This window comes from Gopherus evgoodei, chromosome 1 (genome assembly GCF_007399415.2).
Source record: "Gopherus evgoodei ecotype Sinaloan lineage chromosome 1, rGopEvg1_v1.p, whole genome shotgun sequence".
Taxonomy (NCBI): domain Eukaryota; kingdom Metazoa; phylum Chordata; order Testudines; family Testudinidae; genus Gopherus; species Gopherus evgoodei.
Genome location: NC_044322.1, coordinates 291,633,899 through 291,660,021, shown reverse-complemented (window position 1 = coordinate 291,660,021; position 26,123 = coordinate 291,633,899). Strand labels below are relative to the sequence as shown.

Genomic DNA, 26,123 nt, shown 5'->3' with positions numbered 1-26,123 from the left:
GTTCAACATTGAAAAGAGATGATTAAGAGAGCGGGTATGATAGTCTATAAAATCATGAATGCTTTAGAGAAAGTGAATAGGATAGTGGTATTTACCCATTTGCAAGGCAAAAGAACCAAGGATCTGTTCATTAAATTAATTGGCAGCAGATTTAAAACAAAAAGGAAGTACTTAACACAATACACAGTCAACCTGTTGTACTCATCGTAGGGGATAATGTGAAGACTGAAAATATAACTGGTTTCAAAAAAGAATTAGATCAGTTTGTGGAGGATAGGTTCATCAATGGCTATTGGCCACGATGATTAGGGGACTCATCCTCATGCTATGGCTGTCCTTAAACCTCTGACTACTGGAAGCTGGGACTGGATAACAGGAGGTGGATCATTGGATAATTGCCCTGTGGTCGGAAAACAAGATACTGGGCTAGATGGACCATTGGTCTGATCAAATATTGCCATTCTTATGTTCTTACCAGTTATCATACATTTATCAGTGCCAGCGACTGCATTGCTCTTTAATAGTGCATCCCGATTTTCACAGTGTATTAATGGTGTGGAGTTAGTTATATTTAGAATGATGGAGACATTTCTTTCAAGATCAATCACTAAAGTTAATAAAAAAAAATTAAAACCAATAAACCAAGATAAAGATGCCTACCTGTTTCTGGTTAGCATATTATATTAATTATCCTCAATGATCCTTGTAGCTGGGGATAATGAATACCTAACACTTAGTTGTTTCTTTTATACTGTACAAAGAATTGTGTAAACATGAATACTTACTATAACCTCTCAGTACTAACTATGTGCCTCTCGAGGGTAAATAATTTGCTCATGAACGTACAAGTCACTGGCAGGATCAGAATTAGGTTTTAGGAGGGCCTGACTTTCAGTCTGATGCTCAATCTGTTAAACCTGTCTACATGCCTAAATAATCTGGAGCTGGGAGAAAAAAGTAATCTCTGAAATTAAATGGATCACGAGGATGTTGGGACAGACACAATGTGGAAGAACTCTTATCCAAAGGATTTAGAAATTAGAGAATACAGAAAATTGGGAAAACATTTGGTATCTCCTCTATTGACCTGTGCCCGACTTTGCTATGTTTTAATGAAACTTGGATTATGAACAATTCTGATACTTTCCTGGCTTTTTTCATATCTGTTTAGTTTAGTAAAATAAACCTGGCCTGCAAACGTGGTCTTATTTTGTATGTCTTACATAGAATTGTTTTAGTTAATTGTAACAGTAATATGAATAGCTAATTAAAATGAAATCGCTCTAGTATTTTTTCTTTGCTCTACTTTGTAAAGCCACTAATGCCGATATTTTTTATCAGCTTTTTCATCTTTACAGAAGATGCTGCTCCATTCTCTTTTTTTTTTCTAATATGGACTAAATTCATTGACCTTGTACTGGAACTTCAATTTTATGTAGTATTCCTGTGGCTTAAAGTGAAAAGCAGCATTAATTTTTAAGTAAACTGTACCAGTGATTCATGGCAAGATCAATGATAAAATGGTCAAGTATGTTGTCCAGTTATTATCTAATATTGACTGTGTTTCTTTTTGTGAGATGCCACCTAAACTGGAAAAGCAATTAATCTGTTTATTGAGATGCTTGCTTTATACATCTCTTTATCGTTAACTTGAAAATTTTGCCTATACAGGTCTCCAAGTTAGCTGATGTTATGGTTAAATACGGTGTGAAGAAAGGAGATTGTGTTGTCATCTACATGCCCATGATTCCACAGACAATATATACTATGCTGGCATGCGCAAGAATAGGAGCCATACATAGCCTCATTTTTGGTGGATTTGCATCTAAGGAGCTTTCTAGTCGCATTGATCATGCAAAGGTAACAAACATTTAGAAAAACAAAGCTCATAAATTATAGAAAATGATTGTTATATTTCCTCTTTTATGGTAAATAGGTGTTTTGTTAACAGTACATAGTACCAAAATGCAGACAGATATTTATGCAGAGTGTTATATTTTATAGCAAGTACTGAGTTTTAACTTTTTGACCTTTACAAGTATGACTTTTTATCATGCTGCTCTCTATGCTTAGACCGAACATCCTCCACTGTGGTAACCATTCTACACTTCAGAATCTTGGCTTGAAACCCACTTTTCACCCAGCCTTCCCTTAATTGTCTAAGATTCTGTAAACTGCCAACCTTGTACCTCTCCCTTTTGTTTGTTTTCCATCTGTCCATATTAGGTTGTGAGCTATTCCACTGCAGATTATGTTCAAGTACACTATATGGTTATAAAGTATTTTTCATGTCTGACACTATATACTGTAAGTAATATCTTGCAATTTTTATTAGAAATGAATAGTGCTGTCTATTTTTTTTAAATTCTGATGATTTATTTTGTGGGAATTACAGGTGGAAAAGAGAAGGGGAAATCACAACAATTTCTCGAAATTTATTTTATGCTTTTTCGGCAAGCTAGAGGGATGAATTTTAAGCCTCAGATGCTACTGATTGGCAAAATCATGTGGTGAAAAAAACCAAGTAGGAGTGCAAAACCTTAAGGTCAATTTATGTAATAGCACAGAGCTAGCATTTTTCATTTTCATAGTACTTTGCAAATATTAGCTAATTAATCCTAATGGTCCTTCTCTCAGAAAGAGAACACAGTATATAATTATCCCTATTTTACAGATGAGAAAACAGAGAGGGAGTTTAAGTGATTTATCCAAGGCCACACAGCAATTCTGTGGCAAACCAGGCATAGAACTAGGAGCTGCATGCCCTGGGTTCTGTGCTAGATTATGCTGTCATTTGTTTTAAACTTGAAAGGCGAATCAAATTGAATTATGTTTTATTCTCTTGATGAATTTTTCTTTAGCTGGCTTGCATGTTGAACACACTGATGTGTAATGAAATCAAAGGGTAAGACAAAGTGAGCCACATTCATACTGAAATTTCAAGATTTGTCCAGATTTCAGAACTCTGTACAGCTTTTTAAAAATTTAGTACAAATTATATTAGGACTATTTTAAAGCATATGCATTTAAATAATAGTGTAGTAGATGGCACTGTGCTCAACTCAAAGTTAGTAAGATATTCTTTAGCAATTGCCCCAGTTAGTACTGTAATTTGTGCTTATTGAACATTGAGGTACCAAACCTCATGTTGGTATGATATGCTAGAAAGAGTTGCATCTTTGGAACAGAGATCAATCTGTGAGAAGTTCTTTTGGGAGAAATATCACAATTTAGATCTTATCATAAGACCCCAGATATAAGAAATAATAAGAACTTTCTATTGGATATAGAAAAGTACAGATACCGTACCAGCTTGCCTTAATTTGTCTTGAATTTTAAATAGCTCTGGAAATGCTGCATAGACCACGATGATTGTTAGTCTTCTCAGATATTGACTGTGCTGTAGACATAAGTCAACTGAGATGAAGTGATATTGAATGGGAGTACAGGCATTTGTTATAACCTCATCTCACTTGAAGTGGAGCATATATATACTTCACTACACTGAAATAAGATACTTTTTTCTGATGGCCATTAAATGTCTGTTAGATCTAAACACATCATTTGTTTAAGCATCTTATTTTAATATTTTGAAAAATGTAAAACGAAAACTGCAAGGACACTTCAAATATGATGTGGTAGGATGTACAGCTTATAGATGCTGTGCTTTAAATCACTGAAGCCTCTTGAGGCAGTTAAACACCCATAGCTGGCCCATGTCAACTCACTCCGGCTAAGAGTCTGTTTAATTGCAGTGTAAACATTCAGATGCAGTTTTTCATTTTCAACCCATTTTAGCATGAAATGGGATCATCACTGTGTCTCAGAGAAGCGTCTTCCAAAAATAGAGTGCTATCACCTGATGTAAAGAACAGACCAAAAACAGTACTTGAACAAAACTCCTGTCCCAAAATCATAATCTTTCCTGTCACAGCTAGGTGCACAGCGGCTGGGTGCTAGTAGAGAGCAGATTTCAGTCAATGAATGTCAGCAATCAGGGCCTGCAACAGAGCTAGTCTCTAGGCAACCTCCTCAGTACAGCTGTGCTGCAGCAGGCTGCCTGACTGGCTCCATTCCCTGACTGGCTGGAGAGGCCAGTAGGCCAGCTTTTAGGACAAAAGCAGTTCACTGGCTGCTCAGTGCTCATGTCTGTCAGTGTGACTGCTTCTGTATTATCTTTCTGCCTTGCACTCAGCCTTGCCTCGGTCCTGCCGCTACCTTGAACCCCTCTTTGCCTGCTTTCCTGCTTCCTCCAGCTTCTGACCTCTGGTTTGACCCTTGGCTCCAGCTTCTGCCTCTGCCTCTGACCCTTGTCCCAGGGTCTAACACTGGTCCTGATGCCTGACCACTAGGCTTGAGACTTTTTCCAACCACTAGGCTAGCTTCCCCTTCTGCTGGTTGCCTAACACTGATACACAGACCTACCAGCAGCAGTGGGGGGTTGCCACTGTTCTCCTCCTTGCACCATGAGTTCCTCAGCTTTGCTCCACCAGGCCACAGGGGGACTGGAGTGACCTGTTCCTGGCCCAGGAGCAGGCTATGTCTCGCAAGTGAAGTGGAAGGGACTCTGTGACTTGGGGCTCCTCTCCAGATGGTAATGCCTACCTACTCACAGGGGTTATTACAGGGACGGGGAGTGCCTGGGCACTCATGGGGAGGAGCAGGCACAGGGAGGGGTTTTTGAGGCCCAGCTATTCACAGGGGCACTTATGGTTTAAAATAAACAAAAGGAATTACCTCTTCACATAACACACAATCAAACTGTGGAACTTGTTGCCAGAGGATATTGTGAGCTATAACCAGGTTCAAAAAAGCATTAGATAAGTTCGTGGAGGATAGGTCTGTCAATGGCCATTAGCCAAAATAGTCAAGGATGCAACCCCATGCTCTGGGTCTCTCTAGCCTCTGACTGCCAGAAGCTGGGAGTGGATGTCTCGGCATGGATCAGTAGGTGATTGCCTCTTCCATTCAGTTCCTCTGAAGCATCTGGCATTGGTCCTTGTCAGAAGACAGGATACTGGATTACATGGACCTTTGGTCTGACTCAGTATGGCTGTTTTTATGTTGGAGGTGGGGATGGGGGAAGGGAGGCGCTTTACATTCCTGAGGGAGCTGGTCAGAAGGGGGGCCACTACTCATGAGTGCAGCCTCTTGTTCCCTGTGGCCTATCTGTGCAGCAGTCGGTTGTCTTGTCAGGCTCCCTGCCTGTCTCACTCCCTCACTGTGCAGTGGCAGCAGCCACCAACAGGGCAATTTAACCTTCCCTGTGCAGGCATGCTGAGGAAGTCTGTGGGGTCTCCGAGGAGGGAGCCGTGTCCAGAGAATTCAAGCAGGGACAAAGTCAGAGTAGAAACTGGAAAAATACAATTATTGGATTTTTCAAAACACAGGAATTTTTCAGAGGTTTTTGGTGGAAAAAAACAAAAAATAAGGGGCCCTATTTATTCTGAACAAGACTACTGTTCTTGCACACAGATACATCCATAAATGGCTACTCCTGATTATTATCATGATCATCAGACCATTTATGTGATCAGGCACTAAGATGATGAGCCTGGCACTTAAGAGACATGGTTGCCTCAGAATAATGGCAGCCCAATCTTATGTTTAAAGAACTATTTATTTATTTTTGTAATACATGTTTTTTAAAAAGTCCACTCTTCCATAGATTTAAAAAGCAACTATATACCTTTATTACCCACTCTTACAGTATGATTAAGGCTAAGATTTTGTCACAGATGCTTTTAGTAAAAGTCCAGACTGGTCATGGGCAATAAAGAAAAATTAGTTGGGGCCCTTGGCATGTCCGTGACTTTTACTAAAAACATCTGTGACAAAGTGGGGAGCTACAGAGTCCCCACACTGCTTGCAGCAGCCGGGCAGCTGCAGGGGCCCCGATTCGGTGCTCCAGAGTGGCGGAGCTGCGGGGCCCCCTCGCTATCTGCAGCGGCTAGGAGCTGCAGGGCGGGTCCCTACTGCCCGTGGTACTTGGAGCTGCAGGGGGCCCCTGCCACCTCAGGCAGTGTGGGTACCCATAACTCCCGGCCACTGCTGGTGGCGGGGGGACCCTGCAGCTCCCAGCCTCCATGGGCTGAAATCAGAGGTCCCACGGATTCTGTGACTTCTGCAATCTGTGTGACAAAATCATAGCCTTAAGTATGATTTATCTGCTTTTATGTAGAATGTTACAGAATACTTGACTGCAACTCTTCCTTAGTCCTATCTCATATGGATTATATGCCCACACAGTGGCAGCTAGTCCGGCTAGTAAAAGTATGTAAACATTAGTCTTCCCTCCTGCCCCCTCACCCTTAAATTTTCCCGCCATTGCACTACCACCAATGCAGCTCCACTAGTGGAATCAACAGAGTGCGTGTAGTATTGCCAGTCCCAAATTACTAGTCAGAACCACAAAATCAAAAATGAGCTTCTTAAAGTGAGGGTTCTGTTCATTGGTCTTCTGTTTTCTAATCCTTATTATTCTCTATTCATGTTTTCATGCTGTTCTCCATGTCCATTAGGGCTAGAAACTTACTAAAAAAAATAAAGCTGACATGCTCATGTGACAACTTTACTCCAGAACAACAAATAAGCACAAGTCTTTATGGTAAAAGTGCTTAGTGTAGCTCAGATAGTAGCAGCAGCAGTAAAGTCCATTTATTTATGTCTGAATAGTGGTGACAGCATAGAATTTTCAGAAGCCTTTTTGAGGCATTCTAACTTTGCACACTCAGCAGCTGACTTCCCAATGATCTGCCACACACCATCCACCCATCCGTCTCCTTGCTGGTCATCCCCTACTCTGATGACCCAACACCATTCCTTCCATAATAACTTCCTTGCATTATTTCTGTTTCTATGCCTGATGTGACCAAAGTACATAAGTTTGTGCCTGTTGATTTCTGAGAGCAGATTCCACTTTTCTTCAGTAATATTTTTAAAATAAGCTTTTGTTCTCTTCCATCCAGGAGATGCACAAGTGTCTTTGCTAGCACCACATCTTAAAGACTTTAGTTTTCTTCTTGTCAGTTAGTTTCCAAGGAATTCCATCCATAAGTCATTACGAAAAAAATAAGCTTTTTATTTTTCTCATAGCAACTTATGGTTATGAATTCTGGGAAACTAATGCTGCTGACAAGAAGAAAATTGAAGCTTTTGAAATATGGTAGAACAGATGCTGGATTTCAGTCATTGTTTCATTTAATCCAGGCCTGCACAACTCGTAAAGCAGCGAGGGCCATATTATTCCAAAGAAAACAGCTGAGGGCCGAACCCCCCGGCCCTGCTGAACCTCCCCCCCAGTGCTGCCAAGGCCCTCCCCCCCCGAAATACAACACCCCTCCAGCGCCACCCAGCCCCGAAACAGCGGTATTGAACCTTGGTAATATGTTATAGCAGGCCCCTAAGGTAGTAGAATTAAGGTAAAAGAAAAATGTCTTTTTGCTAGAAGTAGATGATCTTCCCCCAACATTGTAATCAATTGCCCTGTTGAATGAATGAGGTGTGAATGAGGAAGGCGTGGAAGGCAGCTTCCAGACAGCTGCAACCCTTGGAGAGGGGATGGGAGCCAGACCAGATCAGTAGAACAGGTCAGCCACTGACTCCTCGCTTGCCTCCTCAGCCCCCCACCCCTCTGGCTCATCTACTCACCCCCCGCCACTGCCCGCACACTCGCTTCCTCAGCTCCCCACTCCCGCTGCTGGCTCACCTGCCCCCCCCCGCCACTTCCTGCCCGCTCGCCTCCTCAGCCCCCGCCACTGCCCGCCCACCTCTTCAGCCCTTCTCCCTCACTCACCGCTTGCCTACTCTCCTCCCGCGGGCTGCACAGTGAGCCCACATGATCCACATGTTGTGCAAGCCTTTTAATCTGACTGAGAGCAGATATGGATGACAAGATGGTTAAAGCACTGGTGTCGTCTGATGCCCTGTCTGTACTAACGCTGCCGTTTGTGTAATATGTATTACAAACACATACATAATAACACATTGCATAAATATTTTTAAAAATAAAGTATCAGCATATAAGTAAGCTTGAAGGTTATGAAACTTTCAGATTTTGATTTTTTAAAGAAAATTGATTTTATTCGATTTTCAAAATCTTGATTATCTGTGAAAGTCCAGAGACAAATTGGACAGCAGGAAGGGAATATGGGATGCATTGGGGACAAGCAGGAATGTGTGTAGCCTATACTGAAGGTAGTGAATGGGGATTTCAGAGGGAAAAGAGTTTGCATATCCCTCTCACCTCAACACCAGAAAGCAGGACAGGAGAGCTAAAGGTAATGGGAAGAAGGCGGTATGTGAGGAGGTTGTGAGCAGAGATGTGAAGGAAGCATGGCAAGGTTAGCAGGAATATGGAGTGAGAGAGAGCAAAGATAGGAAAGGGTAGGGGGCGAGGCATGAGGAAGCCATCTATGACACTCGCAATCAATGCCCCTATACTCTGGAGAAAATATTCATCTTGCCTAGCATGAGTTTCACTCCAATTAACTTGATCTTGTCTGAGATTAGATTTGCAGCATACAGAGTGGCTGGGGAAAGGTAATCACATGGGACCCCTTAAACAGCAACTTCAGCAAAATTAGCCCTGACTAGTCTATAAACATAACAATGGGAGACAATAGTTGTTAGTATTTTAGATTAATTACAAACTAATTTATTCAAATGTAGCCTCTTCATGACTTTAATTAAGCTGAACTATATGGAAAGTTTGAAAATTCTATCTTATTCTGTTGTTGAAGTTATTCTGGTCAAAAAGAGAGAGATGATAAATGCTGAACTTATTTTTTTTAAAAAGCTCATTTAAAAAAGATTTAAAAAATATTTTTAACTCAGACTAATTAATGAATTTCCTTTACTAATAAATTTGGAGATGGTACACTGTATTATTCATACATAAGAAAGCTACTCAAGTCCCATTCTGAGTTCAAAGCTCAACTCATCGGTAATTATAGAGTTGGGGCCACTGCCTCCATCATGAGATTTCTGGTAATATACACAATAAACTATCTTGGTCAGATTGTGAGATTGCATAGTATAAACTAAGAGCACTCTTGTTGTGCTTGCAGTTTTTCAGAGGAGAGAAGATTGGTTCAGTTCTAAATAAGATGAGTCTGACTATTAGTTGGCTTTTACTTCTTGGAATACGACTAATATACATTTGGTTTAGTTAATTTTTGGAGGCAAGCTCTTGGAAGTTATGTCAAAACATTTTGTATGTTGTTGTAAAGTCAGAGGTGCCCTGACTTTAAATTGTGCAGTTTAATGTTTTCACTCCCAGTATAAATGAAGAGTGCATGATTTAAACAATAATTTAAAAAAATAGAAACTTGTATGTGTGAAGAATACAATGTTCTCTTTAAAATGCAGTAAATGTGTGTATTGTGTGTAAGGGCTTTATTTACTGAATAATTTTATGACAAACATTTTTAATATACTATGATCCTCTTTATTTTAGCCCAAACTTGTTGTAACTGCAACTTTTGGGATAGAACCAGGAAGGAAAGTGGAATACATGCCGCTTCTAGAAAGAGCACTGGAGATGATACAGCACCAACCTGAGAAAGTTCTCATATACAGTCGGCCTCACTTGGTAAACTTATAGTTGTTCTTGCTTATTAACTTTTTACATATCTTCTTGCTGTCCTTTTTTTTCCTTTTTAATCAAAAATGTTTTGCTGTGCATTTTAATTGAGATCTTTCATGTCATGAGATTTAAATAGAGCTTCTGTGTCTGAGAGATTAGGTATACTAGCTTTGTTCAAGGTATGCATGTGGAGACTGGATGCTGCATATCTTTTGAGCCACTGTCTTTTATTCCATCTGATTAAATTTCATTGAATATTTCTGTGTTTCTTGGTGTATAGGGAACAGTTCCTCTAGTCTCAGGTCGTGATCTTGATTGGGATGAAGAAATAGCAAAAGCCAAGCCGCATGATTGTGTTGCTGTTCGTTCAGATCATCCACTTTACATTCTTTATACATCAGGAACGACTGGCTTGCCCAAGGTAGGGTACTATCTTTAGTATAAATATCTGTGACCAAACTATTTTCTGTTCCATATCAAAGAGCATTTAATTAAAAGGCTGAAAATATTTGCCAAAGCTCACCTCAATGAATGATAAGCATTGTTAGAACTGCTTTGATCTCATTTACTCACATTTCATTGCTTTAACTTTTTAAGATTTAAAGTTCATTGTCTTCCAGTAAATCATATTAGTGGATCTAAATGTGAATGACATAAGATAAAATGCATTCTAATCTAAATGTTTGTTTAATATAAATTCTTTAGGAAAAGGGACATATTTCTTATCTTTGTATGCACCCTCTATATTAGCAGTGTGATATGTTTATATAATAAGTTAGTGATAGGTTGGTCAACAGTGTTTACTTTGTGATGACTTTTTGTTTTATACTGAATAAAGGAGGATCAGATAATAGTCCATGAATTTTAACTGGAATCAGAGTGTAATGTTGACTAATGTCATATGTAATGTTCATATGCTCCTTTTTTTTCTTTTTTTTTTAAATGGAGGAAGTTGAGATTGAATAAGGTTAGACAACTAAGGCAGCATATGCTTTTCAAATTCAGTCAGTTATATATCTTTAGAAGAATTCTGATATGCTGAGCAGAACACAGAATGCCCCAAACTTTTTTCTTGGCTACTTTATTGCTGTATTAAAAGATTTTCCTGTTTATATTTGTATATTTTTTCCAATTCCCCCCGCCCCCAATCCCCAGGAACTTTAGCCAAAAACTTAAGGTATCCAAGAATTAATGAAAATTTACATTTTGTCTGCTGTCCCCCATTATTTTAAGATTAAATGTCAAATCTGTTTCACCTTTGCCGGTTGGCTGACTCTTGCTAAGAGCAGTCTAACGCTGTACACTACTAAAGCAGCAGCCCATAGGGTTTGTGTTAGAACTTTCTTACAGCAAAGGAAAGGAGTATTTCTTCAGTAAAATGTTTGAAGCAATACTCCATTTAATCACATATGATGCAGATTTAAGTGTCTTCTCAAATACAGTAAAAAGGTCTCCCTCATGGGAGAGCGGTGGGAGGGTGGAGGAAGCATCTAAAAGACTAAGTGGAAAGCCTATTATATCTTTGTGGAAAACAGACACTTAATATCTGTCAGTCTGTGAGTTAATTAACTCTTTCTGGCCCTAGGTCACCTTTCAATGAGACATTTCTCCTCCTTTGGTGTTCACACCTCAACTGCTAGAAGAGGGCCTCATCCTCCCTGACTGAACTAACCTCGTTATCTCTAGACTGATTCTTGCCTGCATATTTATACCTGCCTCTGGAAATTTCCACTGCATTCATCTGACAAAGTGGGTATTCACCCACGAAAGCTTATGCTCCAATACGTCTGTTAGTCTATAAGGTGCCACAGGACTCTCTTTCGCTTTTTACAGATCCAGACTAACATGGCTACCCCTCTAGTACTTAATATCATGACACTTAACTCTAAATTGTTTTTGGTTTACTGATTCTAGGGAGTGTGAGAGATGGGTGGGAGTAGGTAAGAACATGTCGGTGAGAAATTTGGGTCCAGAGGCACCAGCTATGTGCTTTTCCATCCCTTTCATTTGCCCCATTCTGGTACAGCAAAAACTTTTATATATCCTAACAAGTTGGAAAGAGAGCTGTGTAGTGCTGGTGGCTGGGTGAGGTCAGTGGAATACATAATGAATGGCCTGGTAGGTGGAGGAAAATATTGAGTGAGCAGAACCGGGGAAAATAGCTAAAAATACAATTGCACAACAAGAAGAAAACCAAATAAGACAGAGAAATGGGGGCAGAGAATAGAAAAGAAAATCTTAAAATAGAGGCAATGACTGGCATGAAAGGACATAGGTTGAGAGAGGGGAAGGGATTCCTAGGTGCCTGTTCATCTTGAGGTGAAATATAACTAAAAAGGCTAGGAACACTACTTACCCTCAGTGACTAGGAGCTTTTAACAAACAGATAGCAGTCCAGTTAATCAAAGCACAGAGGAGTCAAATGCATGATGCTTCTTTTGGAGAATTAAAATAAAGTACTTAGATGAAATGGCACAGTTATTTGTGGGGTATTACAGCTAAGCTTATATAAGTAGTGCACATAGGTCCTGTGATCCCCACTCTTCCAAAATTTCTAGCGACTGCTGTGCTAACTGTATCTCAGAAGCAACGTTTAGATGTCAGTAGAGTTGGCCAAAACTCGTAATTTCCAGTTAGGGGAAAATTTCTGCTTTTTGAAATTTGGTTTAGTTTTGATTCAGATTAGACTAAAACCTTTTTTTCAAAATTTCCTGCAACCCACACATTCTATTTAAAATTTTGCTTTGAAAACTTCAATATATGATGTTTCCAAAATGAAATAGGCTCCCCAGGATCCTGCCACTAGTGTATGAAATTGATTGTGATTCTTGTCAGTTTTTCTTCTGCCCTATGCTGTACAACACTGGTGAAATAGCAGCCAGATAGCCAATCTGTCAGACTCAGTATGTTTTTGTGAAACATTCTGGGCTCAATGAATCAGCATTGAGCTAGTTTTAGGTTGGAAATTCTCAATAAGCTCTAGTTCTCAACATAACTAACTGTGCAAGATGCTGTTAACAGCAATATATATAATATTCCATAGCATGGTGCTTATGTTCTGTTACTGAAGAGAAGGAGAGGATTAATTTCTGTACATACTTGCATTAAATTTTCTTTTATTTTAAATGTTTTATAACATTTGTTTGTAAATGTGTGGAAAACTGATTTTAAAGAGAGGATTTTAGCTGAGTGATGGTTGTGTTGTGTAAATAATTGAGATCAGATCTATTTTTTGCTCTGTCTTTTGAACTGATCCTCCAGGTAATAATGCAAAAGTTAATTTTAATCCATGCTTGGCTTTTCTTCAATGGGACTACTTGTATGAGCAAATATTTGTAGGATTGGGCTGTTATATTATCCTGATATGGCAGGGATGTCAAAGCTGAAGTTAGACAACTTTAAATATTATAGCTAATTTATAGTAATGAGATTTTTTTAATAGAGATTTAATGTGTGTTTGCCTTTTAAGTGATCTTAATTTTAAATTACTTCTCATTTAGGGTGTTGTTAGACCAACAGGTGGCTATGCGGTTATGTTGAACTGGACAATGTCAGGTATATATGGACTCAGACCTGGAGAGGCAAGTGCTATTTAAATTGTAGTTGCATGTATTAAAACTTTTTGGAACTCTTTTTTTTTGTTTAACTGAATTTAATTTTAATTTTATTTTAGGTATGGTGGGCAGCTTCTGACTTAGGCTGGGTAGTTGGCCATTCCTACGTTTGTTATGCACCTCTCCTGCATGGGAATACAACTGTTTTGTATGAGGTAAATGCTTGAAAGAGACAGAATATCTTTTATTGGACCAATTTCTGTTGATGGGAGGTACACATGTTGGAGCTACACAGGGCTCTACTTCAGGTTTGACATTTTACCATCTTAGTGCTATGTTTAGATGTGTTGCTTTTTAAAATTTCTGAGACTACTTCAAAATAAAATTAACTGAACCTAGCATGAACCCTAATCCTGCAAAGACTTTTACACCTTAATTGTGTACATAAGCGGTTCTCAAACTTTAGCAACCTAAGGACTCCCATTTTGATTTAAATTTTTTTGGGAACCCCACAATTCCCCCCCTTGCTCAGCCGTTACCCTGCCCCCTTCACCTAGGCCATGCCCCCATTCACTCCACACACCTCCATCACTTGCTCTCCCCCACCTTCACTCTCTTTCACCGGGCTGGGGCAGGGGGTTGAGGTGCAGGCTCTGGGAAGGAGTTTGGAGCAGGGTGAGGGCAGGGTGGTGCAGGGTGAGGGTGCTGGGGAAGGGATTGGGGTGGAGGAGGGGTTGAGGTGACTGGCACTTATTCTCTGGCAGCAGCTCCTAGGTGGGGGGCCTGGAGGTCTCCATGTGCTGCCTCTGCCTGCAGGCACTGCCCCCTTAGCTCCAGTTGGCTTCAGTTCCCAGCCAATGGGAGTTGCAGAGCCAGCGCTTGGGCTGGGGGCAGCGCACGGAGACCCCCCTCCCTGTTCCACCAGGCTACAAGGACATTCTGGCCACTTCTGGGAGCGGCATGGAACCAGGTTCCCTGCTCCTTCTCCACCCTTCCAATGCCTCCTTCACGCTGGGGAACAGCAGTTCCCCGGCATGAAGGAGACACTGGGAAGGACAGGGAGGAGTTAATCACCGTTGCTAGCGGACCCCCAGGGTTACCCTCGGGGACTTCTAGGAGGCCGTGGACCCCAGTTTGAGAAACACTGGTATACATAATTCCATTAAAGGCAACAGGATTATATACATATATACAGTTAAATACATATATGTGTTTGCATTAAGTTAGATGCTTGTGGTCTTTGCATGATCGTGGGCAATAGTGTGCTATCATGAAATAAATGTACGTTCGGGAAGAAATTTGGGATGTTGTTATCTTGGACCAGCAAAGAATGATTGCTTTGGAGGAAACACTTTCTTAACCATGGAGATAATGGAGGATTGGCTTTAGATGTTTAGCACTGTGGTTCCCAAACTTTTTAGTGCTATGGCTTCCATATGGATGTTTTAAAACTTGGTGGCTCCCTACAACCAAGTACAGTGGTTTTTTTTTTGTTTGCTTTTTGTTTTTTTTTAATTGACTTAGGTACTAGATTCAAGAGTTCAGGACACTATAGTTCAGATGGTTTTGTATCTTGACTTGTGCTGCAGTCCCGCTCTTCTTTTGGATCATGTTCCTGTCCCATCAGTGCATGGCCTAGGACATGTGGCCCAGTTAAGATCTTCAACCAGTATGAATTAATCAAGGATCTTGAAAATTTCCTCACTAGTTGTTCAGCTTAGGATTTCTTTGCAAAATAAGTCTTCAACTATTATACCTGCTTTGTCAAATCCCATATGCATCAGAAACTGAGCCATGTAGGCGATGTCTGTGAATTGGAATGGGTTACCTAGGGAGGTGGTGGGATCTCCATCAGAGGTTTTTAAGGCCTGGCTTGACAAAGCCCTGGCTGGGATGATTTAGTTGGCGTTGGTCCTACTTTGAGCAAGGGGTTGGATTAGATAACCTCCTAAGGTCTCTTCCAACTCTGATTGCCTATTGCCTCTTCTTAACTTGTTTTGTCAACTGCTTCTGGATGTTTTCTGCAAGATAATCATTGTGTCGGTGGATGGTATTATTTGCCATAAAAATGGTTGTCAGTGCCATGGCTACTTGTTCCCCAGTCATAATTCTACATGTCTATTGCTGCTGGAAGTTGAATTTTTTGGTAAATGGTGTGTGCAGATTTACCTTTCGCAATTCACCTGGCCACAACACAAGATCATTTAAAGCATTTTTGAGGAACAGTTGCCTCTTTATACATGACTTCTCTCATCCCTGCCACTCCCCCAAGCTTTAATTCTTCTTGTTTCCAAAAGAAAAATTGCTGCTCTTGTTTTTCGAATTCTGGGCGTTCAGTTTCTAAATGTCTCTGTAGTTTCCCTGGCCTCATGCTTTCATTTGCTAACACCTGAAAACAAGTGACATGTTTTGGCTATGGACTTTCCTCAGTAATACTGAGACACGAAAATTCAAATATAATGCAATTATCATCACATTATCTACTTTTCTTCATGTTATGTTTAACGCTGTTAAAACCATCATCTTCTTCAGCCAAACATTAGCTACATGTAGGCTTAGTATGTGGTAAAAGTTGTTCCCTTATAAAGATCAGACACTGATACCCACACACTCCAGGGCATCCACTTTTACCCAGTTCCTAGGCTCAATGGTTGACTTAGGCATCCCCACCCATTCCCAGTTCCTAGGGCTCTGGGGGAAAGGCATCTACCCATATCCAGTTCCTAGGGCTCAGGGTATACTCTTCTGTGGGTTTGCAGGATCTTTTTACCAGAGCTTTACACATTAATATCCTTAACCTCTTTTTGTTAACAATTACCAGAACAGAATGCACATGCTAAGCATACAATGCTTACCAATCCCAATAAGGCAGATGAACTTTTCCTGCTGGCCAGCCAGGACCAGGTCATCTGAGGACTCCAGCTTCTGCATGGTGTGACTGGCAGAGCGTTGAAGTCTGGCAGCTCTGATCTTGGGGCTGTGTCCTAGAGTTGGTCCCAAAGAGCTTCCTTTTGGACCTCAGTTTATATAGTGAAACTTGAATCCTGCTTAGCTGTAGCTTAACCAAAGTAATATAAAAAGGTAATTTTCAACAATCCTAGCCCATTATGAAACAATTGTTTAACTAATCTGACTCCACCACCATAGTTGATTTACACTGAGCAAAATTAATTATGCAACAGATGGAAACAATCAAAGAACCAGACAGAGACCATACAGATAAACAATAGAAAAGTAGGAACCAAAAAGGCTAAAACAATGGAAGTATGGGTGTTACAATCAGAACATTGATAAGTGATTCCTTGCCAGACAGAGTGCTATCAAACAACATTGTTTTCTTTAAACATCTTAAGAGATTCCTTGCTTATCTGGTGATGGTGGGCACTATTAGCAAGGGTGCCTTCTTACCAGCCCAATATTACATTGTTTTGATAGAATTTAGAAGGAATGTGAGGATGTGACTTTCAGCTTCTTGGCTTGTGGCTGCTACTTTCCTAATATGGCTGCAGGGAAAGGCCCAAGGCTTTTGCTGTATGCAGTTTTTCTTTTGCCTTATACTGCCAAAGCAGTTCTTTGCTCTCTAATGTCCAGCGGGTGGTGAAAGCCTTTCTGTATCACCTGGGAATATTGGCTTTGGCAGCTTTTATTAGGCTAATGAGGTGATGATAATTGGCAAAGGTCGGAGGCATGCACTTCACAAATTTCTCTGTGCCTGCTGTATTTTGAACATACTGCTTTCTCAAAGTTTTAACAGAGACTTCGAAGTAGCAGGATCTGGAGGCTGACCTGAATCACAAGAGGTCTGTGTTGGCTGTTGGGAAAGTTGTCAAATACTATCCTTGTTGATGGCAAAAGGTGGCTGTTGTTTTCTTGCAATACAAAGCAAAGGTCAGGCGTATAGCATTTTGTCAGTGTGCTGACCTAAAAGTACCGTGCTCCTTAGCATTGTAGTGCAGGCAAAGGTCTTCTGCCACTGCCTGTGATGACTGTTTTTCTCCTGCACAATCATTGGTGTCATAGCCCCACAAATTGTGGTGGCTGTTGAAGTTGCCTATGTGATGGTGGGGTGGCTTGAAAGTGGAAGCACTGCGAGAGGGCTAGTTCGTTAATGGACGTTTATAGACATTCACTAACGTCAAGTTGCTGACCTGGATGGCGATGGAATTAGGGGTTGTGTTAGGGAGTACCTGTATAGGGTTCTTCACATCACCTTTGGCATAGGTTGCCAGGCCTTGTTTTGGATGGAAGACTGCTAAGATGGGTTTATCTGTTGATCTTGGAGCGATGGCTTTTTCACTCAACTTACATTTCCTCCAGTCAGTTTTATCAGTTCATAGGATCTTTGTGAGGTAGTTGCATTTTGTGCTGGATAAACCCTTGATATTTAACTGCATTATGTGCAATGAGGGGCTGGTGTCTGGTTTGACTTGGAAGCAGCCACTTTTGCCATTGCTTTGCTGACTTGTAGGCCTTTTTGGGACTTTTGATCACCAGTTTAATGACATTCGTTGTGCTTATGTACATAGGAGGAAAGAGACCACAAGCAGGTTCTCATTTCATCCCTCAACAAATTATGAAGGTGTTCCTACCCTAGGAAATCAACCAGCACATGTGTGCAACACAAAGTTTGGTGCCACAGTTGGATTTGTGGTGATTATCTTAAAAGTGAGGCAAGTGGAAGTCTGTGATCCGGACCATTTATTTAAAAGATTAGCTATTGTTAATTGTAGAGAGGTTTCTTTTTGTTAGCATTTGAAGGGAAGAAAATGAGTGACTTGGAAGAAGGGTGAGGGAACTGGTCTTATTTAGTTTGCAGAAGAGAAGGGGTGGGGATTTAATAACAGCCTTCAAGTATCTGAAAGGTGGTTCCAAAGAGGATGGAGCTATGCTGTTCTCAGTGGTGGCAGATCACAGAACAAGGAGAAATTGTCTCAGGTTGCAGTTGGAGAGGTCTAAGTTGGATATTAGGAAAAATTATTTCACTAGGAGGGTGATGAAGCATTGGAATGGGTTACCTAGGGAGGTAGTGGGATCTCCATCAGAGGTTTTTAAGGCCTGGTTTGACAAAACCCTGGTGGGGATGATTTAGTTGGCGTTGGTCCTGTTTTGAGCAGGGGGTTGGATTAGATGACCTCCTGAGGTCTCTTCCAATCCTAATCTTATATGATTCTATGCCACCTTCAAGAAGGGCAGCATGGCCTGTATTTAACCCAGCCCATATAGTAGAGGGGAACAAAAGTGAAGTGATTGGCATGCACAGTTCGGAATGGCAGCCAGTCTGAATGAGTGAGCTGAGTACACTAAGCTGAAGTTCCTGAGCCTGTTGCTCATAGGGAAAGACAGGGAGGATGAGGATTTAGCAGTAAGGTTTGACAGGACTATCAGTGTCTTAACAGATGCCCTTACACATTCTTTGGAGCCTGCAGCATGCACTGATTGAAACTGGGCAGGTTTTCTCAACTATAGGAAGAAGCCAGAGATTGGTTATGAACACCTTCCCATAAGCAGGCTCTGAGATGCAAGATGCTTTAGCCTGAGGTCAGTTACGTTTTCAGTGGGGAGATGCAACTACAGCTCCAGATGGGGAAGACCCAAAGATTAGATGAAACTATCAAAGTAGCTACAGAGATGGAACTGGGAAGGAGACTGGAAGTTTTAGTTTTCAAGGTACTAGGTGCTAGGATGTATGTCCATTCTCTGGAAGAAGAGAAGGGAGGTTGAGACACCATCTTATGAATCACGGGTCATGTAGATGGTGTCGGGAGTGTTAGAATTATGGGGTGAACTGGATCAGCTTAAGGAGGCTGTGAGGATTCAGGCCCAGTGCAAGTTTCCATGGAAATATCAGACCAGATTATGATGGATGTGGGATCAAAGTGAAGAAACGGATGGATGCTGGCATTGTGGTAACCCTGACCATTTTTGGAGGGAATGCCCAAGGAGGAAGTGGCACTTGGGGAAGGGAACCAGAAGAGAGCAGGGTCCTAATGCTCAGAGAGACAGAAGAGGTCAGCAAGATAATAGATTGGCATAGGAGTGAGCAGGAAGATACTGATATAGAGAAATTGATAAGATGGAAAAGAACGGATAGTGGAGAGTTCCCAGAGGAAATTCGGTGGCATCCTTTCCTGAAAAGCTATCAAACTTGTGTCCTGAGCTGAGTGTTAGACCAGTATCTCCTGTCTATCACTTTCCTCTTTTCCTTCTTGCTGTTCAACTGTTTTCCTGTTGCACCTGGGTTCACATAGGGGATAAGACTCGTATGTAGGGTGGGAAGATCTGTATTAGCTCATTTTAAGACAGATTCTCTTTATTTGATTTAAAAGCATCTGCAGTCACCCGTGTCGGTTAAGGGTTGTCTTTTTAGAAACTTTCCCGTATCTCATTATTTAGTCTTTGAATTAGACGTTCTCCCTACTTCATTCCTTTTGACCTTATAACTCATCGTTTTCATGGCCTTCCTTCTACTTGCTGGTCAGGGCCTTTCTTTAAACACTTATATAGTTCCTTAACAAATAAGCTAACTTTAAATCTTTAATTTTATATTTATCCTACAACCTTCCTAATACCAGTGCCAGTTGTTTTAACTACACATGTGTCATCTGCTTGGCACTACAGGACCAGGATTTGTCACCTAGAAATTCTGAGTGCAGGGATGCCAGAACCAGGGGGGAGTTAGGAAAACAATGGCTCCCTCACTTTTAATAGTGGGAGGGCCATGCCCACACGCTTTTCGGGGTGGTGCTTCATGGCAGCACCAGTGTCTTCCTGTGTGGAGGGGGGGAGGGAGGGGATCTGAGATGGGTCTTAGCTCCCAATCATCATGGGGCTCTGCCCCCTGCTGCTCCTCTTCCCCCCAAGGCCCTTGCCAGGCTGGGAGCCGGTCCCTGGTAAGAGCTGCCCAGGGAACCTGAGCCACCATGGGGAGCTCCGGGCCCTCCATCTGCCCTGGGCAGCAGTGGAGGTGGGGACATGGACCAGGGTTTCCTCTTGGGCACCCTGGCCCCCCACCCAGGGCAGGTGAAGGGTCTGGGGCTCCCCACAGCAGCCCAGACTCCCTGTGCGGGCAGCTCTTACTACAGCCTGGTTCCAGCTTCCGGCCTGGCCAGGGGTCGGGGCATCGGGAGGAAGAGGAGGAGTGGGACCTTGGGGCAGAGGTGAGGCCACTGTTCCGGCACGGAGGGCACCCCCCTTTTATGTAGGTTCCGGCACTCCTTTCTGAGTGCAGATATGAAAGAGACGACTCATTATTATAAAAAGTGGAGACATAAACCTGGTGTGAGAGGTCCCCCCAGAGTGCAAACTAGAACTGGGGTACCGCTGATCCCTCTGCCATACCAGTCTGTGTTCCCTCTCACAAAGTGATGTTGTGACAAGCTGCAACCCCCTCCAAGCTTGCACTCTCACCAACATCCACAGGCAGGGACCACACCCAGCTGTGTTCATGAATGCTCTGGCCAGTCATTGCATGAACCAACAATAGACAGTCTCCAGCCTGAATATTCCCAGCTCCCCAGCCCCTAACCCCAGAGCTGTACTGTCCTGCCGTGCTCAAAAGCTCAACTAGTATGAATTTATTACCCAGTCCACCCCTCCCTTGATGTGGAGAGGACATGCACAAAGCCTTTGTTAACTGAGCTGAGATTTTTCACTTCACGCGAACCACACTGTTTTAGGTAAAGAATATAAAATAGATTTATTAACTACAGAAAGATAGATTTTAAGTGATTATAAATGATAGTAAACAGATCAAAGAAGATTACTTAAGAAATCAACAAAACACAATCTAAATCTCATACACTTCACAGGATTTGAATCAAACAGGGTCTGACCCTGTTAGATAGTACAAGCAGTTTGTAGATGTTTTATACACAGGCAGGAATCCTTTCTTTCAACCTGGGACCAGCACTTCCCTCAGTTCAGTCTTTGTTTCTAAGGTATTTCCAAGTGTTGAGTGAGGCTGATTGGTGAAATCACTCCCCCCTTTTATAGTTTCTTCCTTATAAAGGGAACACCTTTGTTCCAAGCCAAGTTGCCAGCCCAGTTTGTGGAAAAATACAGGCACACCTCTACCCTGATATAACGCAACCCGATATAACATGAATTCGGATATAATGTGGTAAAGCAGTGACCTGGGGGGGGGGACGGGGCGCTGCGCACTCCAGTGGATCAAAGCAAGATATAACGTGGTTTCACCTGTAACGCGGTGAGATTTTTTGGTTCCCGAGGACAGCATTATATTGAGATAGAGGTGTACCCAAATGGAGGTGAGTATCATATGGTCTAGCCACATGCCTTTGCATGCTTCGATGAGTCATAGCAGCCATTATTCATAGGCAGACTGAAGCATTACCTGGAAGGCTCACCAGGTGGGGAATAAGCTTCTCCCAAGGCCTATTGTTTTCCTTAATGGCCCATTACCTTGAATAGACTCTTCATTATCGGCCATCTAGACTGGAAGCATCTTGGTTTGCGGGTTTCACCTTGGTGAAACCACCTATGAAATACTGATAGTCAATATTCATAACTCCAGATACAAAAATGGTGCATGCATACAAGTAGGATAGTTATATTCAGCAAATCATAACATTTCCAATGACACCACACAACACAATTTGTCCAAGATGCATCATAATTACGTCATCATATCATTAACCATACCACTATGATGACTATGGGGTGCGGAGTGTCACACCTAGTATTAACAGAAAAAGGACAGTTTCTAGCTGCTTCCGTCTATACCACACAAAGGCCAACAAACAGCTTAAAACCTTCGTGAATGGACTCAGGCTAGGCCAGGAGTAGGCAACCTATAGCACGGGTGCCGAAGGTGGCATATGAGCTGTTTTTCAGTGGCACTCACACTGCTCGGGTCCTGGCCACCGGTCCAGGGGACTCTGCATTTTAATTTAATTTTAAATGAAGTTCCTTAAACATTTTAAAAACCTTATTTACTTTACATACAATAGTTTAGTTATATATTATAGACTTAGAGACCTTCTAAAAACGTTAAAATGTATTATTGGCGTGCGAAACCTTAAATTAGAGTGAATAAATGAAGATTCGGCATACCACTTCTGAAAGGTTGCCGACCCTTGGGCTAGACCATGACTCAGTTGTATATCTAGGTGTTACACTGGACTGTAACTTGAGTTTTCGAGCAACACCTTACTAAGGCCACACTGTAAATGAAAGACAAGAAACAGCCTGATCAGCAAACTAGTTGGTTCCTGGGGAGGCAATGTGCAGACATTAAGAAACTCTGGGCTTGTCTTGTGCTATTATGTAATAGAATGTTGCTCCCTGGTGTGGCTCATCTCATCTCACTTGTGACTGGTAGACACTCAGTTGAACAAAACCATGTATTTAATAACAGATATCATGAAACTGACTGACTTGTCCTGGCTTCCGGTCATAGATTCATAGATTCTAGGACTGGAAGGGACTTCGAGAGGTCATTGAGTCCAGTCCCCTGCCCTCATGGCAGGACCAAATACTGTCTAGACCACCCCTGATAGACATTTATCTAACCTACTCTTAAATATCTCCAGAGTTGGAGATTCCACAACCTCCCTAGGCAATTTATTCCACTGTTTAACTACCCTGACAGTTAGGAACTTTTTCCTAATGTCCAACCTAAATCTCCCTTACTGCAGTTTAAGCCCATTGCTTCTTGTTCTATCATTAGAGGCTAAGGTGAACAAGTTTTCTCCCTCCTCTTGATGACACCCTTTTAGATACCTGAAAAATGCTGTCATGTCCCCTCTCATTCTTCTTTTTTTCCAAACTAAACAAACCCGGTTCTTTCAGCCTTCCTTCACAAGTCATGTTCTCAAGACCTTTAGTCATTCTTGTTGCTCTTCTCTGGATCCTCTCCAATTTCTCCCCATCTTTCTTGAAATGCAGTGCCCAGAACTGGACACAATACTCCAGTTGAGGCCTAACCAGCGCAGAGAAGAGCGGAAGAATGACTTCTCGTGTCTCGTTTACAACATGCCTGTTAATGCATCCCAGAATCACGTTTGCTTTTTTTGCAACAGTATCACACTGTTAACTCATATTAAGCTTGTGGTCCGCTATGACCCCTAGATCTCTTTCTGCCATACTCCTTTCTAGAGAGTCTCTTCCCATTCTGTATGTGTGAAACTGATTGTTCCTTCCTAAGTGGAGCACTTTGCATTTATCTTTATTGAACTTCATCTGGTTTACCTCAGACCATTTCTCCAATTTGTCCAGATCATTTTGAATTTTGACCCTGTCCTCCAAAGCAGTTGCAATCCCTCCCAGTTTGGTATCATCTGCAAACTTAATAAGCTTACTTTTCTATGCCAACATCTAAGTCGTTGATGAAGATATTGAACAGAGCCAGTCCCAAAACAGACCCCTGCGGAACCCCACTTGTTATACCTTTCCAGCAGGTTTGGGAGCCATTAATAACTACTCTCTGAGTACGGTTATCCAGCCAGTTTTGCACCCACCTTATAGTAGCCCCATCTAAATTGTATTTGCCTAGTTTACTGATAAGGATATCATGTGAGACCGTATCAAATGCCTTACTAAAGTCTAGGTATACCACATCCACCGCTTCTCCCTTATCCACAAGACTCGTTATCCTATCAAAGAAAGCTATCAGATTGGTTTGACACGATTTGTTCTTTACAAATCCATGCTGGCTATTCCCTATCACCTTACCACCTTCCAAGGGTTTGCAGATGATTTCTTTAATTACTTGCTCCATTATCTTCCCTGACACAGAAGTTAAACTAACTGGTCTGTAGTTTCCTGGGTTGTTTTTATTTCCCTTTTTATAGATGGGCACTATATTTGCCCTTTTCCAGTCTTCTGGAATCTCTCCCGTCTCCCATGACTTTCCAAAGATAATAGCTAGAGGCTCAGATACCTCCTCTATTAACTCCTTGAGTATTCTAGGATGCATTTCATCAGGCCCTGGTGACTTGCAGGCATCTTACTTTTCTAAGTGATTTTTAACTTGCTCTTTTTTTATTTTATCTTTTAAATCTACCCCCTTCCCATAAGCATTCACTATGTTAGACATTCCTTCAGACTTCTCAGTGAAGACCGAAACAAAGAAGTCATTAAGCATCTCTGCCATTTCCAAGTTTCCTGTTACTGTTTCTCCCTCCTCACTGAGCAATGGGCCTACCCTGTCCTAGGTCTTCCTCTTACTTCTAATGTATTGATAAAAAGTCTTCTTGTTTCCCTTTATTCCCATAGCTAGTTTGAGCTCATTTTGTGCCTTTGCCTTTCTAATCCTGCCCCTGCATTCCCGTGTTGTTTGCCTATATTCATCCTTTGTAATCTGACCTAGTTTCCATTTTTTATATGACGCCTTTTTATTTTGTAGGTCATGCAAGATCTCGTGGTTAAGCCAAGGTGGTCTTTTGCCACATTTTCTATCTTTCCTACCCATCGGAATAGCTTGCTTTTGGGCCCTTAATAGCGTCCCTTTGAAAAACTGCCAACTCTCCTCAGCTGTTTTTCCCCTCAGTCTTGATTCCCATGGGACCTTACCTATCAGCTCTCTGAGCTTACCAAAATCCACCTTCCTGAAATCCATTGTCTCTATTTTGCTGTACTCCCTTCTACCCTTCCTTAGAATTGCAAACTCTATGATTTCATGATCACTTTCACCCAAGCTTCCTTCTACTTTCAAATTCTCAACGAGTTCCTCCCTATTTGTTAAAATCAAGTCTAGAACAGCTTTCCCCCCGGTAGCTTTTTCAACCTTCTGAAATAAAAAGTTGTCTGCAATGCAGTCCAGGAACTTATTGGATAGTCTGTGCCCCACGGTATTATTTTCCCAACATATATCTGGATAGTTGAAGTCCCCCATCACCACCAAATCTTGGGCTTTGGATGATTTTGTTAATTGTTTAAAAAAAGCCTCATCCACCTCTTCCACCTGGTTAGGTGGCCTATAGTAGATTCCTAGCACAACATCACCCTTGTTTTTCACCCCTTTTAGCCTAATCCAGAGACTCTCAACACTTCCGTCTCCTATGTCCATCTCCACCTCAGTCCAAGTGTGTACATTTTTAATATATAAGGCTACACCTTCACCCTTTTTCCCCTGTCTATCCTTCCTGAGCAAACTATACCCATCCACACCAACATTCCAATCATGTATTATCCCACCAAGTTTCAGTGATGCCAACAATGTCATAGTTGTATTTATTTATTAGCACTTCCAGTTCTTCCTGCTTATTACCCATACTTCTCGCATTTGTATATAGGCATCTAAGACACTGGTTTGATCTTGCCTCCCAGTTTTGCCCTGACCCTCCTTTCTCTCTCCCATTATAGCCCATGCTCCCTCTTGTTTCCGACCCATCTCCCAGGTCTTCATGTTCCCACTTACCTGTGGGCTTTGCTCACCTGTCCCCGTCAAACCTAGTTTAAAGCCCTCCTCACTAGGTTAGCCAGTCTGTGTGCAAATAGGGTCTTTCCCCTCCTCGAAAGGTGAACGCCATCTCTGCCTAGCAGTCCTTCCTTGAATAGCATCCTGTGGTCGAGGAAGCCAAAGCCCTCCTGGCGACACCATCTTCACAGCCAGGCATGTTCAGCCTCAACTCTCCTGAATCGGGCAAAAAGTTGCTTTGCAGAATATGCACCATAAGGTGCAAAGTGTGCCACATCTACCTGTTTAAAGATATGTTTAGTATACTAAGCCCACGGTCACAGCTGTTTGGACAGTTCCCCTAAGGACCTTGATATCCTCTTTGAGTGGCATATTAGGTGACAAGCCCTGGTTATATGTGAAACTTGTTCTTATCTCATGACTGGTCCAACAGTCCAGCCCCATGGTTTTGACTTTCCACACCATCTTTGGGTAAAACTCAATCTCTTCAGACATAGAGGAATCAGATGTGCTGCTAATGACTATAAGTGGGATCTTTGTGACTCCCCCTTTGCTTTTGTGGCCAGTTAAAAGATGCAGGTCACATTTGTAGTTTGCATCCATT

General features: G+C 41.8%; 1 protein-coding gene across 3 annotated transcripts in view; it reads left to right on the top strand.

Annotated features, from left to right (window-relative positions):
- ACSS3 (acyl-CoA synthetase short chain family member 3) overlaps positions 1 to 26,123 on the top strand; it is a 180,455-nt gene that overhangs the window by 64,710 nt on the left and 89,622 nt on the right. For 2 of the 3 annotated variants that reach the window (XM_030548632.1, XM_030548631.1), the window contains exons 3-7: positions 1,672 to 1,860; positions 9,458 to 9,592; positions 9,867 to 10,007; positions 13,087 to 13,167; positions 13,260 to 13,355. In XM_030548632.1, the coding sequence (XP_030404492.1) occupies positions 1,672 to 1,860; positions 9,458 to 9,592; positions 9,867 to 10,007; positions 13,087 to 13,167; positions 13,260 to 13,355 (642 nt within the window). Of the gene's footprint in view, positions 1 to 1,671; positions 1,861 to 9,457; positions 9,593 to 9,866; positions 10,008 to 11,303; positions 11,336 to 13,086; positions 13,168 to 13,259; positions 13,356 to 26,123 lie in introns of those variants that run through there. The other variant, XM_030548633.1, reaches the window with a different exon arrangement.